At 43.3% G+C, this 17317-nt stretch overlaps 1 protein-coding gene across 1 annotated transcript in view; it reads left to right on the forward strand.

The window, feature by feature from the left end:
- The first annotated feature begins 498 nt into the window (after positions 1 to 498).
- Positions 499 to 17317, forward strand: part of SAXO1 (stabilizer of axonemal microtubules 1) — an 86158-nt gene continuing 69339 nt past the window's right edge. The window contains exon 1 of the mRNA XM_080671462.1: positions 499 to 551. Coding sequence (XP_080527588.1) covers positions 505 to 551 — 47 coding nt within the window. The 5' untranslated portion in view covers positions 499 to 504. The remainder of the gene's footprint in view (positions 552 to 17317) is intronic.

Below are 17317 nucleotides of genomic sequence, written 5' to 3' on the forward strand. Positions count from 1 at the left end.
CCACGAGCTTCCCAAAGTCGGCTCATCTTTCACTTTTCTTCAGGTTTCTCCAAGTTCCAATGAGCCTTTGTCCTGGGCCTGCCAGGTGAGGCGCTGGGAGCTTTCTGACCTCACAATCAGCCCCTGTGACATCATGGCCACCAGAGGCGAGCCTCCTGGCCCCGGTGACATCACAGAGGCCCCGCGGGTCCCGTGCTGTGGCTTCCAGGGCCGGGCCAGCTGCTCCGGGCGCAGTTGGGCCTGCAGAGGCCGGCGGCTAGGTGCATGCACTGGGAGCTCACGGGGCTGGCGCTGCCCACGCTCCGTGCTTCTCTCGCGTAAGGCCAGCTCAGGAAAGGGAACAGACAACCCGATTTTGCAAAAAGGCCATTTGCGTTTTCTTTGGCGTAAATATCCAGAACATTTGCCAAGGCCCTCGAGACCTTGTGCACCCCCGTCGAGGCGGTTGGGGTCTCCGAGGCGGCAACGGTGGGGTATGCTCTGCGCCAACGTTCAGGCCTCCCGATGGCCCCGATGAAGAGGAAGTGCATCTGCGACCTGTGCTCCTGCGGGTAAGGTGACCGCGTCCGGGCCAAAGACCCCGGAGCCTGAATTTTCTGACACCGAAGCTAGGCTGAGCTCTAACCCTGTGCTGCTGCATCGCGGTGGATTCATCCACTTGTCAGCCTTTCCTGGGTTGTGGTGTGAGCCAGCATTCGTGCACCGCGTTTCATCAGTCTGGTGAAGGTGGCAGTCAGGCCTCTCCACTGTTCCTCTCTCCAGAGCTGCGCGGAGGCTGCAAATGGTCCCAGCCCCTGCCCGCAGCCCAGGAAGTAGCGGACAAGGCTAGGAACCCCCTGGCCAGCTGGGGATGAGTCTTGCTACTTTTGTTGGGCGTTTGGAAGGAGATGGGATGGGATGGGATGGGGAAGAGGAGTCCTTTACAGTAACAGAGCTTCTTACTCAGAAATGATTGCTCCTTTGTCAGAGAGGTGTAAGGTGTTTGTAAAACTTGTTCACACGGTGGTGTAGGGTGGAATAAGAGTAAGGAACAGAAATTATTTTTGCACTTTCTTGTCCTGGCCCTGCTAGGTGTCTCTCCTGGTCCACTATCCTTGAGGGCCATGCCTGGGTGAAGCTGGGCAAAGGCAGGTGGTCCCAGGGACAAGTCCTCAGTTTTTGTCACTGTTCTGTAGCTGGCTCCCCGCCTGTATCTCAGTGTCTGAGATGCCCCCCACCTGCTTTTCATGACATCTGGGAGCTGCTGGTCTGGGAACAGATCAGAGAGTGGGCGCTGGGGTCAGCTCCCCTGGCTGTTACTAACTGTGGGGTCTTGGGCAGGCAACTGAACTTCTCCAGGATTCTGTAAGCATTAAATGAGTTAATGTACGTGGGACTCCTGCTAATGGATTGTGTTTACTATATGTCAGCATCTTGAATTCTGCAAAAATTGCTTGTTAACTGTAGTGTGTTACATGAATATAAACCATTGCACCAGCAATTAGGAGAATGAAAGGGCACTCAATACTGGGCTAGAAACCTCGCTAATTTCTGGAAGCCTTGGATGGTTCTCAACCCTGGCTGCTCATGAGTCACCTGGGGAGCTTTAAACTGCTATCTGTTGCCCAGGTGGTTAAATCATCCTCTCTGAAGGGGGCGGGGGGGGGGGGGGGGGAGGGCGCGGGCAAAGCATCAGTCTTTAGCTGATTCTGACCACTTCCCAGGACTGGGAACCACTGAACTAGCTCACATTACAAGCACAGGTCTTGCTTTTAAGTTTTGTTAGGTGGGACCAGCACAGTGTTTTAGTCTAGGGCTAATTTTCCACACTATGGAAGCAAAACCTCGAAGGCTCACCCTCCTCTGGGGCCCCTTGCATCATCTTCTGCCTCCTTGAGGTATTCAGACTGGGTTTACCTTGCACTGTTGTAGGCATTGAGATTGAAGTACATGGCATCGTCTCCATTTCTGCACAGCTGACAATCTAGTGAGGAAGGCAGACGCATGTTTAAGAGGTACAGGCATATGCAGTGAGGCGACTCCCTCCATCCCTGTAGGAAGGTATACTTCTCTGGATGTTCCTCCCCAACTCTGCCCCCGTTTCCTCCCTGGAAAGGGGCTGTTTGCCATCAGAGGCAGTCTCCTCAGGCCTCTTCTCCTTTCCTTCCTCCTCCTCCTGTGTCTACCCCTCTACTCTGTGGTTTCAGTGAACAGTTAGGTTTGACTCTCACATCCACCAGCCTCTATTTTTATTTTTCACTCTCATTTCACTTCTGAAAGAGCTTGTTGATCCATCTGACTATCTCATTAACCTCAACATCAACAACCTTCATTCACCTGTCCCACTCGCCCCAGTTATCTGCCTCTTCATTGGTGCCAACAATCTTCCACTTACTCAGGGTTTAAAGATTCGAGTCATCTCTTTACCTTTCCCCATCTCCAACATTTACTCTTTTCCAAAGTCTGGTCCCCTCCTCCTTTGAAATCTTTCATTTGGTCTCTCTTCCCACCCCCCACCCCCCTGCCCCATCTCCATTGGTCCCTTCCCGGGTCTCTCAGTTTTATGTTTGGAAACTGGTTCTAATGTACCTTTCTGACTTTCCCGTGAGTCCCTTACATACAACTACCCCTCAAGTCAGACTGGGCTTCCTGGGGTCCCCTGAGCAAACCTGATGACCTCCCACCTCTGTTCCTTGTCCTTGCTGCTCTTTCTCTAAAATGCCCGTATCCCCTCCTTCTGCTGCATGCCCTTTTAAGGCCCTGTTTCAGTCACAAATCTCCCATTAACCCAGCCCCATAGCTCCCCATCAGAGAGGGGTCCCCACTCCCTGTGTTCTTGGCTCTAGTTCCGTGTCTACATGCTTTGTCACCCCCATTTGATTGAATACTCCTGGAAAGCAGAGACTATTTTCTGCTTTTGTGTGTGTGCTGCAGAATACACACTGGTCTCCATACAGTAGTCAAAACACATCTTTTTGAATGAATAGATTTTTGTTTGTAAAGGTGATAATATCAGAATGGATTAGGGAGGCAAGATCTGTAACTGTCCTGTCCCGTAGTTAGCCACTAGTCTCATGTGGTAAATTTATCTAAATTAATTAAAATAAAAAAATTGAAATGCTAATTCCTTGGTCACACTGGTTACATTTCAAGTGTTCAGTGTGTGTAGTGGTTACTCTACTGGACAGTACAGACAGGGAACATTTCCATCATTGCAGAAAGTCACACTGATGGAGAGTCTCATTATTTGGAAGTCTTCGTGTCCTCACCCCCCAATCTAATCTGCTCTGAAGTGGGTTGGGATGGAATGAAAGGAATTTTATTGGTGTTTTCTAAGTTCCAGAAGTCGATGATTTTTGACTTTTCCAGCCTGAGGGAAAGCATGGGAAAGAAGTCTACTTGTCAGAAGAGAGAGCCCTGCAGTGGGAGAGGGGAGACTTGGGGTTTCTGAGTGAGTCTGTTGATCTCTGGGCTTCAGTTCCTGCAATGAACTGAAAACTAATGGAGGCTCTTGGGGCTGCCAGGGAGGGAGGGAAGCCCACATCTCTTCCTCTTATCACCCACTTCATCTTTCTTCTAAAGCTTTGTTTGAGCAAAGAGTTCTTTAATGTCTTTTCAACTTTAATTTTGAAGTCTTTGTTGTTAGTGGGGACGCTGGGGATGCACAGAAAGCTTGGATAAGATAGGAAGGCTTCTTTCTGTAGGAGCAGTTGTCACTCTGGGAACCCTTAGTGCTCCTGGAGCAAGTTTTTACTTTTGGCCACAAGATGGCAGCCTTTCCCCAACCAAGTCTCTTAAACCCGACCATCCTAAATGGAAACAAAACAAAACACACACAACCCGCCCCCCAGCCCCCCAAAAAACACCCTTGGAATTCTGGATTTTCCTTTAGTTTAATCTTTCATAGATTTACCTTATTAAGTTTTCTAAAATGAGCAATTAGTCAGTGTTTAGGGCCCAGAAGAACTCAGGAAGTGGTATACCTTGATGAGTAGATCACAGATTACAAAGTGAAGATGTTTCAAATATCTGAATCTAAAGCTTCCAACCACTCATAAAACTTTCTAATGAGCTTTGCTGGCTTAAAAAAACCAGTACTGTATCAAGTTCAAGGCTCCCTCCACAACAACACTCCACTTGACAATCAAAATCTGGCAATTGAAAATTTACCAAAAATGTTATAATCTCTTTTCAATACAATGAGCAAAAATATTCATGAGTTGTAGAAATATGGTAAAGTGAGCAGTTTTTTAAAAATCAAACTCTACCACTTAATTATCTTGATACAAGAGCTACATTGGTGGTTTGGAGTGACCCTACTTTTGTATGAGAGAATAATATTTCCAATTATATCTGAATACCACCAGCATTTCCTATTACTGAAAAATGCCACCCTTCACAGTTTTCAGTATTATACCACCGTACATTTCTGTAGTGTCTTGAAAAATTTAAAAGCACTTTCTCACATATTATTATCTTACTGGGGGGTCCCTCAACATGGGAAAGCATTACTTAGTTTGGAAATTTGATTCTTTAATCTTAGCCTCCATTTTTCCCTGGGGATGTTTTCTGTTTACTGAGCTGTTCTTGTCCCAAATTACTAACTTGGAAATGAGGAGAGGTTTTTGGGGGAGCTGTAGATAAGTGAAATGTTAATTAGCTTTTAAAGCTGAAAGGGATCTTAGTGGCCTTTAGTGCTTTTATTTTACAGATAAGGAAATTAAAGTATTGAGATTCATTTTAATACACAGGAACACATTTTGTTAAGATTTAGGCACGATTTAGGTCAATCAATTAATTTTCATTTTTCTCCTGTGTATCAGACACTGGACTGGATCTTACAATTTATAGTCTGTGGTCTGGTTTCTAGTCACACGGGGCCAGTTTTGACTACAGATTACAATATGAAGGTTCTCCTCCAATCGATCAATAGTATCTGATGTAAAAAAAATGTATTACTCTAAAAGCCTTTTAATAAGGTAATATTTGTGGCAAATCTCTCTCCTGAGATTAAAATGTAGCAACACTCCCTTTTTTTTTGAAATTCTTGTAAAAAAAAAAAAAAGTAGTTAAGGGATTGATATAGCTTACTTTTATATCTGATTATTTTACGGCTAGCAGTGCACTATTTTAAAGACTTTGTGAAATCTTGCAGGAAATTCCAGGACTGGCTAATGTATCATGAAATATTTATGTAGCATTGGTAGTATGCACAGCATTTCATAAAAAGGTAGTCCCATAGAGGACTTGCAAATTGCTGAAAAGGATGTGGATTTGGCCCCTTCACAGTGCTTGGGGAGGAAGGTGATCTCAGGGGCAGCCATGTATCTGCAACTTAAATCAGTTATGTTAACCAGGGAGGAACTTGTTATTTTAATTTTGGAAAATATTTCCTTCACATTGATGGAAATTTCCTTAACCTTAGATTTTATTTTCTTAGAGTCTCTGTTACAAATTAAGAGGAAGGAGAAAAATCGAGGAATTGGTTTGATATTACATGTTTCAAGAAGAATTCTTGTTTTTAATTTAAATAAAATTGACTTCATAAATTCTGATTAAGAAAAAAAAAAAAGCACAGCTTTTAATAGATGCTTGCTGGTGACTTTTTATCTTTAGCAGATTCCAGAGAGAGAAGCCAAGGGAAAGAAAGAATCCCTTTCACTTTAACATTGAATATAGTTGTAGAATTTGTGTTGTTACATTACATCTCCTTAAAAATGATTGCCTTTTTGTGATACAAGAATCAATGTTCAATTGTTCATATATGCCTTTCATCTAATAAAATGAGTATGTTAGTGTGTATAATTAAATTTCAGATATTATAAAATTACAGAGAACAACTTAGTAGTAACTGAAATTACTGTAGTTAAAATGATCTACTGTAGGTCCTCAGGTTACGTCGGATGCGTTCCCACGGCGCGACGTAACGCAGTTTTCGCCGTGAGTCGGAACCCACCTACATAAGCACCTATGTCACTCACATGGAGCACATACACAGCAGTAATGAAGCGACACAGTAACAAAAATTTAAAAGAAAGATAACAATTCCTGACCTTTACTTGTGGTAAATAAATAATAAAAAACATAAAGCACATATGTACATACGTCGAAATGCCAGAACTTTTTTTTTTAATAAATAAATGGGAGATGGCGATGTAACCACGAAATGACGTAAATCGAGTCCGACGTAACCGGAGGACTGCCTGTATTCAATCTTTTTTTTAAAAAAAATATATTTTATTGATTTTTTACAGAGAGGAAGGGAGAGGGAGAGAGAGTTAGAAACATCGATGAGAGAGAAACATCGATCAGCTGCCTCCTGCACACGCCCTACTGGGGATGTGCCCGCAACCAAGGTACATGCCCTTGACTGGAATCGAACCCGGGACCCTTCAGTCCGCAGGCCGACGCTCTATCCACTGAGCCAAACCGGTTAGGGCAGTACTCAATCTTATAGTCTGTAAATTGATCAGTTTAGAATACCCCTGCTCTAATTGCATCTTCCCTCCACTGGTTCAAAAATATTTTCGATGGGCCTTCAGGTGGTTTACAGTTTACTTGGATAGGGGACATGTCTCATGGGGGAAAGGTCCTAAGCTTCAAAGGAATGAGACCAATAAAATAAGTGATGTTGGATTTCAGAGGTGGGAGAGATCACTGTGGGAGTGGGGAGCAGGGAGCGCTGTAGGAGGGGACATAACATGGTTGGGGTGATCAGGAAAGTGAGTGCTAGAGTCAGACTGCCCAGTTCCAGATCCTGGCTTGGCCACATTTTAGCTGTGTGAACTTGTGCAAGTCATTGAGACTTTCTGTGAAACAGATAATAACAGTACCTTGTTCTTTGGGTAGGGGTGAGGATTAGGTGGGAGAGGAGCAGAGATCTGGCATTTACGGTGAACTCTGAAGGGAAAGCTTATGCTGGGGGCAGGGTTGTGCATACCTGCTGCAGGGGCCCATACCAGCTGCCGGTGGTCTTAGAGACATGGAGACAGCTCATCCACATGAGCACTTGAGCCTGAAGAGGGAGCTGGAGGCAAATTGCATGGGGGCCCTTTAATATCCCACAATGTGAACTCTGAATTTGAATAGGCAAAATAAGATAGATAAAACAGACTTCTTCCCAAAAGAAGTAGCATTTCTCTTTTTTTTCTGTTAAAATAAATATACAATATCCGAATTAGGCCAACTTAAGTCTGTTAGTCAATTAGAACTTCTGAATGGATTTGTAGTTTGTTAATATTTCCTTAAAAGTATCTAATTTTTATGCCATTCTTATAATTTTTCTTTCTTTTTTTAAAAATATACTTAAATTTTTTTTTATTGATTTCAGAGAGGAAGAAAGAGGGAGAGAGAGAGATAGAAACATCAGTGATGAGAGAGAATCATTGATCGGCTGCCTCCAGCACATCCCCTACTGGGGATCGAGCCCGCAACCCAGGCATGTGCCCTTGGCTGGAATCAAACCTGGGACCCTTCAGTCCGCAGGCCAACGCTCTATCCACTGAGCCAAACCAGCTAGGCTAAATATACTTTTCAGAGTGGGAGAGAGAGAGAGAAAACACCAATGATGAGAGAGAATCACTGATCTTTCTTTCTTTATTCAATGAATAATTTACTGATGATTTACCACTAGAGGGAGCTGACTATAGGAGTCAGCACAGATCTGGAGCCAGATCACCAGGGTCAAATCCCAGCCGTTCCATTCTCCAGCTGTATCACGTTGAACCATTTTTACATCAGAGTCTACGGTGTGCCTCAGTGTTCTTATCTGTAAAATGGAGATAATAGAGCCCAGCTCAGAGGGTTGTTGTGAGGATTGAGTCAGTATTAAGTAAACCAATAGAACAGTCCATGGTAAGGCTGGATACGTGTTATTGAATAAGTAAAATACAAAGATGCCAGTCTGTTCTAGGCAGTGAGGCCCTAAAATGGCTGAACAAGATCTCTGCTCCTCATGAGGAGCTTGCAGTGTTGGGGAGAGTCCTAATTTAGCTTACTAGCTGGCAGATAACCATAAATGCTCTGCAGATAATTAAAACAGGGCGACTTGCCGAAACCGGTTTGGCTCAGTGGATAGAGCGTCGGCCTGCGGACTGAAAGGTCCCAGGTTCGATTCCGGTCAAGGGCATGTACCTTGGTTGCGGGCACATCCCCAGTAGGAGGTGTGCAGGAGGCAGCTGATTGATGTTTCTCTCTCATCGATGTTTCTAACTCTCTATCCCTCTCCCTTCCTCTCTGTAAAATATCAATAAAATATATTAAAAAAAAAAAAACCCAAACAAACAAAAAAAAACAGGGCGACTCGTGTCAGTGCTTGGGGACTTAGTTAAATGGAGGATAGGGATGACCCCTAAAGACTTAATCTGCTCTTCATACAGTTAGGAGTCCCTCGGCCCTCCCAGAGCCTCTACACTTGAGTCCAGCAATGATTATATCTCAAGTTCAGACGAACACAAACAAACATGAAGGTTATGTTTCTGTTCAGTTTAGAGCTTTCCAAGTATTAAACAATGACCTTGGATTAAAGGCATCCCTAGACCGTGGTCGGCAAACTGCGGCTTGTGAGCCACATGCGACTTTTTGGCCCCTTGAGTGTGGCTCTTCCACAAAATACCACAGCCTGGGCGAGTCTATTTTGAAGAAGTGGCTTTAGAAGAAGTTTAAGTTTAAAAAATTTGGCTCTCAAAAGAAATTTCAATCGTTGTACTGTTGATATTTAGCTCTGTTGACTAACGAGTTTGCCGATCACTGGCCTAGCATACTCCAGCATACTCTACCATCTGTTCAATTGTCTTCACCGGCTCATTCAAAGTAACTGTGAAGTGCCTATGATTGTTTCTCTAAAAGGAAAGGGCAGTTTCTAAATAGCGGTCAAGTTAACCACTTAGCCAAATATATCCATATATTTTGGATATTGAGAATATACAAAAGTCCCTAATTTCTAATGTTAACACACTGAGTTTATAATGTCTCGGATAAGTTAATTTCTGCCTGTGCCAGTCAGTTACTTGCTTTTAGGAACACTATTCTTTATGTGATGATTATTTTGAAAAGTCAAAACTTTCTCCCTTAACTGTTCATTTTCTCTTTCAAGTATGATGTATTTCAACTCTGTTCTCCAAATAAAAGTGTACATAATATCTGTAAACATGAGCTCAAAATGAAAAGCAAAGAATTAGGTGAATACCTTGTTCTTCTGTCCTGCTTCAAATGGGTAAAACCAGGGAAGGAGCATGGGGCAGTGAGTGTGTTTGAATTGAGTCCTGGTTTTGATTAACTATAAGCTTTGTGAACTTGTGCAGGTACTTTAACATCTCTAAACTTAAAAAAAACAGTAATCACCCATATATTTTTTGTTTTGTTTTTTGATAATAGCCATCCTGACAGGTATGAGGTGGTATCTCATTATGGTGGTGTTTTGTATTTCCCTGATGATTAGTGACATTGAATATTTTTTCACATACCTGTGTCTGTTCAAGTCCTTGGCCCATTTAAAAAATCAGGTTCTTTCTTTTAAAAAAATATTTTTTATTGATTTTAGAGAGGAAGGGAGAGGGAGATAGAAACATTAATTATGGGAGAGAATCATTGATGGGCTACCTCCTGCACACCCCCTATTGGGGACTGAGCCTGCAACCTGGGCATGTGCCCTGACTGGGAATTGAACTCTGACCTCTGGGTTCATGGGTCAACACTCAACCACTGAGCTACACTGGCCAGGCTAAAATCAGGTCGTTCTTTTTTTGCTACAGAGCTATATGAGTTCCTTATATATTTTGGAGAATAGCCCCTTATCAGATATATGATTTGGAAATATTTTCTCCCATTCTGAAGGTTGCCTTTTTACACTTTAGCACACACACACACACACACACACATTAATTTCAGAGAGGAAGGGAGAGGGGGAAGATAGAAACATCAATGATGAGAGAGAATCACCGATTGGTGCCTCCCCCTCCGCCCCTTGTTTTTAGTGGGAATGCAAAATGGTGCAGCCACTGTGGAAAACAGTATGGTGGTTCCTCAAAAAATTAAAAATAGAACTACCATATGATCCAACAACCCCAGTTCTGAGTATTTATAAGAAGAATTGATGTCAGAATCTTGAAGACATATTAGCATTCCCATGTTTATTGTAGCATTATTCACAATAGCCAACATGTGGAAAACAGCCCAAATGTCTATTAATGGATGAATAGGTAAAGAAAATGTGGTATATGCATACAATGGAATATTGTCTTAAAAGAAGGAAATTCTGCAATATATGACAACATGAATGAACCTTAAGTAAAATAAGCCAGTCACAGAAACAAATACTGCATGATTCTATTCACCTGAGTTACTTAAAATAGTCCAGTCCATAGAATCAGAGAGTGGAATGGTGGTCTGTTGGAGGCTGAAGGCAAGGGGAAAGGGGAGTTTCTGATCAATAAGCATCAAGTTTCAGTTGTACAAGATGAATAAGCTCTAGAGATCTGTAGTACAATGTTGCACCTATAGTCAATAATACTGTATTGTTCACTGAAACTTTTAAGAGGGTAGCTCTCATGTTGTATTCTTACAATAATAAAATAAAAATAAAAAATTAATGATCATCAGATGATGAGGTAGCCCCTGAACTCTATAATGGTGTTTTCCTAGGCCCGAAAAGTTTCCACCTTAGGGTTCTGATAGTGTCTGCAGAGTTCTTCTGGAGCCTCTGCTGGTGGCCTCAGAAGTGAGGGAGAAGTGGAGAAGAGTCCCAGAGCTGAAGATGGACAGGTGTTTTTCTGAATTTTCTAAAAATTATTGAATGGCCACTTGGAATGAATGAATGTCCTTTTTGGGCCCCATGGATTCTTGGGGGCGTGTCTGATCCAGTTTCCTCTCAGCACTCTGACTTCCTCTGCATATTGGCCATGTATGGCTGCCCAGCCCTAGCTTTACACCACTTCTCATTTCAGGTAACCAAGGGGATTAATTAGAGTCAAGTCACCATTTCCACATTTCAAGGAGGAGAGGGTCTGGTTGGGACAGCCTATGATGTGATTCCTAAGGCTTCCAGGGTCCTTTCCTATGGTCCAATCAACTGAGTTCGGGGGCCGTGGGGTTACACAAACTGGGCATCTGGGGGAAGGGGCTGCTTTGTGTAATAAGGGTACAGGTAGGAAAAAATGATTAGGAGAGGAAATGATTGGCCTCTTCAGGACTCTTGCCAAAACATCCTTGTAGATAAAGTTGGTGAAAGATTGACTAGATGATAGTATAATTAGGTAGTACCCAGCTCATTGAACAAGCAGGCTCATAAAGTGTCATTTGATGGCTTTTTGCCTGCTTGGAAAAATAACACGAGCACTAGGCCTCAGGACTCAATCGTTAGCCTTGTCTTGTTCAAGATTTTTATCAAAACTTGGATAAAGATGTAGAAGTCACCCTTATTAAATGTACTGAAAACACAAAATGGGAAGAATATAGCAAGAATGATAGATGATAGTATCAAGATTCAAAATTATCTTGACAGGCTGGAATGCTGGGCCCAAAACCAAGCAGAAACGTAGGAGTAAAGATGAAGTTCTACATTTGGGATGAAAAATCAATTATACATATTCATAATGGGAGAAGTTTGTCTTGGCCATAGTTTGTGAAAAGGTCTTTGGGTTTTATTTAACCACAGTTCAATATGATCTGATGCTATGACGTGGCTGCTAAGAATCATTAACTTTGTTTCAGGCTGAATGGAAGGAGGGTGTCCAGTTCAGAGATGTAATTACTTCATTGGGTTTTGGTTTGGTTAGACCACAACTGAAGGATGCTTTCCCATTTGGAAATGTCATTTTTCAAGGATACCAGCCAGTGACCAGGAGGGCCAGGTGAAGGGGAATGTATTCTGGAGGTGAGAAAACTTGAACTTGATAGGATCAGGGGAGAGATAGTCCACTAGTATTTGAAAGGCTGGATTCTGCAGAGGAGGGCCTGCACTTGTTCCGGGTTACTTAGAGGGCAGAATTAAGACCACTGAAGGTCACTTCATGAAAATGGATTTTGAGTCAATACAAACAAAGAAGAATTTTGTAGCAGTTAGAACCGTCGGTTGTGTGCCTGCCAGGATGCTGTGGAAAGGATTCCTGCACTGGACAGGAGGTTTGACAAAATGATCTCTAGGGTCCCTTTCAACACTGAAAACCCAGATTTCTGGAAAAGGGGAAGAGCATTTATTTTACTATGATGATTGAACTTGAAAGACTACTACAGAGCAAAGAACTATGGGTACATGTGATATGAAGATAAGCTGAGATCCATATGTGCCTGAGAAACCAAGGAAATTAAGAGGGGTCTTAAGGCATTTCTATTTAACACATAAAGCACATGTGTAGACTTCAGCCTCCTTTCTGTATCCACCGTTCCCACTGAACCTGCTTTTCACTTGGTGTCCCTGCTCGGCTGAGAGCCCTTTGGTAACCTTTGGGTAGTGTATAAAAAAGCATCTGTTGCTTCCATGACCTTTCCTGATTATGTCTACATGTAGCAGTTCATGTAGGAGGCTTTTGTGGGCTAGCCTGGGACTCTAGCCACCATTGAGGCAATGCTTTTGTGGGAAATATATATTTCAAGCTTTTAACAACCAGTGTATGGGCTTTTGAAACACTCATTGCAAAGCTGGAATGTTTCTCCCTTCCCTTCTACATCCCACTTCGCACCACCTCGGAGCCTTTTCTAAACTGGGCTCTGGGCTTGGGATGTTGCTGCCAACCACGGTGGCTCCTGAAATCCTGATAATTCTGTTAATCAAGCATTCTCATTTCTCTTCCGTTACTCTATCTAAAAATGGATTTTACTAAGGTTCTTTCTTCCACAAAAGGAATTAGAAGAATCTTAAAAAACTTCAGATAGCACAATTCAATAAGAAAGAAAAACATGGTGAAATAGTTCCATGTCTTCTGTCCCAACGTTACACGGTGCGCCTGCTCTGAGTCATCATCCTGTGGGATTTGGGGTTTCTGTTTTGCCGTCCTTAGCTTCTCAAGCTTCCATTCCTGTATAAGAAGGTTTAGGAACTAGGTGTGGATATTTTGAAATGATAATAATGTTGGTATGAAGGACAGTTCCTGAATGGTTATGTTATTCAGCATTCTTGGTTGAAACAACGGAAATGGACGTTGTCTGGTTTAAGTAGGTTTAAATAAATGAAGAGGTAGAGGACATCTCACAGAATTTTTGGGAAGGCTGGAGAGCCAAGGATGGAAGATGGGGATGTAAGGGCAGGTCAGGAAGCCAGAGCCATGGCCCAAAGCACTCGCAAGAGGCCCTCTGGGGAGGATGCTGCTGATGTAAGCCTGTGCCACTGGACACAGCCCTGGTCCTGCTGATGTTCCTGCCTTTGGAATGAATTCTTCACTGTCACCACTTTAATTGTTTTACATCATTTATTCGACATTAAAATTTTCAGATGGGGCTTCTATTTGGTCAGGCCTTGGTCAATCCTCCCTATGGAACTGGGCGTCGGGAGGGGTGTCTTACTTTTTGGTTTCTATAGTGGGAGGTACTTCCTCTCACAAAAGGAATATGGTTGGGAATTACTCAAGGAAGGGAAGGACTTCACATGTTAGGCATCTAAAAAGGAAATGGCTAAAAATTTATGTTTAAATTTCTGCATTACATTATGAAAATAAAAGGCTGAACTCAGGTTGCAGCATGGTTTTTTCAGCGGAGGAACATCCTGCTATTTTTGTTGTGGAAGCCTGTCCTGTCCATTGTAGGATGTTTAGTAGCATTGCTGGCCTCTGACCAGTAGATGCTGGTGGCACCACCAAGTTGTGACAGTAAAAAAAGGTTTCCAGATACTCCCAAATGTTCCCTGGGCGCGCGCGTGTGTGTGTGTGTGTGTGTGTGTGTGTGTGTGTGTGTGTGTGTGTAGGACAGAATAGCCCCGGTTGAGAATCACAGGGTTAGAGACTTCCTCAAATCATGGATTATGATTTGATAGCTGTGCAACAATGGCTTTGTCAAAGGAATGAGTTTTGTACTGTTGTTCTACGAGAGAAAAACTCCCCTCACCCACCGTGCCCTTCCCCTGCACGTGAAGATCTGAAATTCCAGTATTCTCAAACTTAGGTGTACTTAAGAATGAACTGGAGAGCGATTTGAAAGATGCAAATTCCTGGGTCCTGCCTTCATATGGTTTGACTCTGTGGGTCTGAGGTCCAGGAATCTGCAAGTTTTAACAAGTAGCCCTGGTGATTCTGACGCAGGTGGGATATGGACTCCACTTTAAGAGATATGCATGTAGCTGCTTCATTGTGTACTGATCTCAAAAACAAAAGGTGTGTTTCTTCAAGGAAAAGAGACACAATTTTAAGGCTTTCAAATCTTTCCAGTTGCTGATTAAAAGGAAGGAAGGTAAAGATGCGGCCTGTTCCTAGGTTTGCAGCGAGGGTTGTTTGGAACCAGCCTAGACATGTGATGCAGGCACTCGGCGCATTCCATCCCGTCGGCGAGAAGTGGCTTCTGTTTTGAGCTCTGACTTGCCTCTCAATCCCTCTGCACCCCATCTCAAGCATTATTTAAAACCTGCAGGGGAAGTTTTCTTCCCAGTTTGCAGTGGTCTGCTTTGTGGTCTTGATCACTGACTCCCTAACCCCCCCAGGAGCAGAGAACATCTCTCTCTCAGCATCACTGGCTTTACTTCCCCTGAGGAGCCTCCATGCTGGGAGTTCCCACATTCTAACTGCATGGGTGGAGGTGACATCTGGTATACTTTTGACAAAACTGTGGCCCTTCTGAGCAGCCTCCTTCTATGCCTCTCCTCTCAGAAAGTCTTAAATCTAAGCAAGAAGATTCCATCCAGTAACAGTATCTTGTAGTTTTCTACCACGTTTGGGGGCTGACTTGAGCTCCTTGGTTCTGCTTTCATTCCTGCTCTAGCTGGGACCAGTCATAATGCTATTTCCAACAGCATTTTTTTTTAATAAAACTTGGATCCTGTGGCTTTGATTCAAAGCCTTTGGTAGTTGTCCATTGATCAGTCTCACTTATTCAAGACCCCACCCTACCTTTCCAGCTATTCCCTACCTTGCACCCTGTAGTCCAGGTTCCCCAAACAGTGCTGACACCCTTTATGCTAAGTACTCTCTGTGTACTAACTATACTATTCCTGTATTCCAGACTCAGCAGACTGTTCTACAGACGAATATGCAATACCCAGTTCACAAACTGGGTGCCTTGTCCAGTATTTTGTCTAAAGAATGGAATTGGTTGCTAACATTATGCAAAATCTGATTTTAAAAAAGCACAGGCTTCCAGTTGAAAAATCAAAAGATGTGATAGCACTGTGCCCACGTTCCCAAATGGGAGCAGTCAGCTCCTGCCCGAGATGGGGCCTGTTCTCTCCAGAGTGTCTTTGGATGAAGTAAGGGGAAATACTGGGAATCTTTACCTTTCTATTTCCCACCAGAGGGCATTAGAATCTCTCAAAAAGTCTAAGGGACTGGAATTGCAAAGGCTGCCAGCTTGACTTTGGTATTGAGGTGAAAAAGTTATTTCGGCGCCAACCCGTTTGTGTACTGAATGGGTGTCTAGAACGCTGTGTGTTGTTATTATTCACACTTAAACCAATTCCTTTCGTTTTGGTGTTTTCCCTCCATGATCTTAATTCAATTCATCTGAAAGCCAGTTGGAGGGAATCTAATGCAGCGGGCCTAGCAGGGGTCCTCAAACTTTTTAAACAGGGGGCCAGTTCACTGTCCCTCAGACCGTTGGAGGGCCGGACTATAGTTTAAAAAAAAACCTATGAACAAATTCCTATGCGCACTGCGGGCCCGGGACAAGTCGGCTGCTAAGCAGGACAGGCAGCGGCACCCGGCGGGCTGGATAAATGTCCTTGGCGGGCCACATGTGGCCCGCGGGCCGTAGTTTGAGGACCCCTGCGAGGGTCACAGCTACCTTCAGGCCAGGTGGAGGCTGTGAAAATTTGCTGGGGTCCTGATGAGGCAGCGTTTCCCTCCGGAATTGCCTGATCGGCAGAGTCAGCCTCACAACTTACCATTCTCTGGTGGTGCTTCTTGTTGGCACAGAATCTTGCTTTTTGTCAGCACCTTGAGAGCAGAGCAGTCGTTCTGGGCATGCTTAATGCTAACTAGGCCAGCGGACATTGATGTGTTAGCCAAAACGCCTGTTTATTAATTAAGAATGAGACCTACGAGGAAGACCTACATTTTTTGCTGGCCAGGGTGTACTTTCTTTTAAGAAAAATTAACAGTAGAAGCCAAAATATAGCCTTCTGTTTGCTTGTCTGAGTTTTGTGCAGGGGGAACACTATGGTTTGCATGTTTGGAGGTCCTGCTGTGATGCTCTGAGGGCGCCCACTTGTGGTGAGGGATGAATGGTACAGCATCTCTGTCAGGCCTCCTGTGGGAACTGTGCTGTGGAGGTCTTGCCATTTTTGCCTCTCAGACTCTGTCTGTGTGCCCCCTCGCCCCCATGGTCCATGCCACATTACAGGTCAATAGCTAATGCCACCAATTAGACTATATAAACGTGCAGCATTTTTCACTTTAGGTCCTCTTTACATCTTACCTATTACAGATGATTTTAATCCTTTAGACCTAAGGATTTGGCAGGGTTAGTTAGAAGTGAGGACCGACCCTTAGCACCTCTAACACCTGAAGAGATCTCAGCGTTTAAGAAAATGAAAGTAGCTCTTATCCCCTATACCAGTGGTCGGCAAACTGCGGCTCGTGAGCCACATGCGACTCTTTGGCCCCTTGAGTGTGGCTCTTCCACAAAATACCACGGCCTGGGCGAGTCTATTGTGAAGAAGTGGCGTGAGAAGAAGTTTAAGTTTAAAAAATTTGGCTCTCAAAAGAAATTTCAATCGTTGTACTGTTGATATTTGGCTCTGTTGACTAATGAGTTTCCCGACCACTGCCCTATATGGTGACTGAGTACATAATACATGAAAACAAAGGTTCCAAATCTTACTTTCTATATTGGTTTTCGTCTCTTTGCTTGCTGTGGTTAAAACAAAGCAACTCATTATTGCCTCATTTTTTTCTCTTTCATTTTTTTTTTTTTTTTGGATCCATCCTTGATGCTAGTAAGATTTGAAATGGTTTAATAAGAATGTGGGAATATGGGGGGAAAAAGAAGAGAAAGAGAAGAAATGGTGTAGTTGGGTCTTAGGTTTTTGAAAAAACTGGCTTTGGTTGTTAAAATTTTTGTAAGTTTTTTTTCTTCTTCCTGTATCAGTTTGGGTTGAATAACCTATTCATGTTGCATTAGGTAAAGCTAATACTGAATTAAATATATCCTATCTAATAAAGAGGGAATATGCTAATTGACCCTCACGCCATTGCAAAGATGG

This window comes from Plecotus auritus, assembly GCF_963455305.1.
Source record: "Plecotus auritus genome assembly, chromosome: 5".
In the NCBI taxonomy this organism is placed as follows: domain Eukaryota; kingdom Metazoa; phylum Chordata; class Mammalia; order Chiroptera; family Vespertilionidae; genus Plecotus; species Plecotus auritus.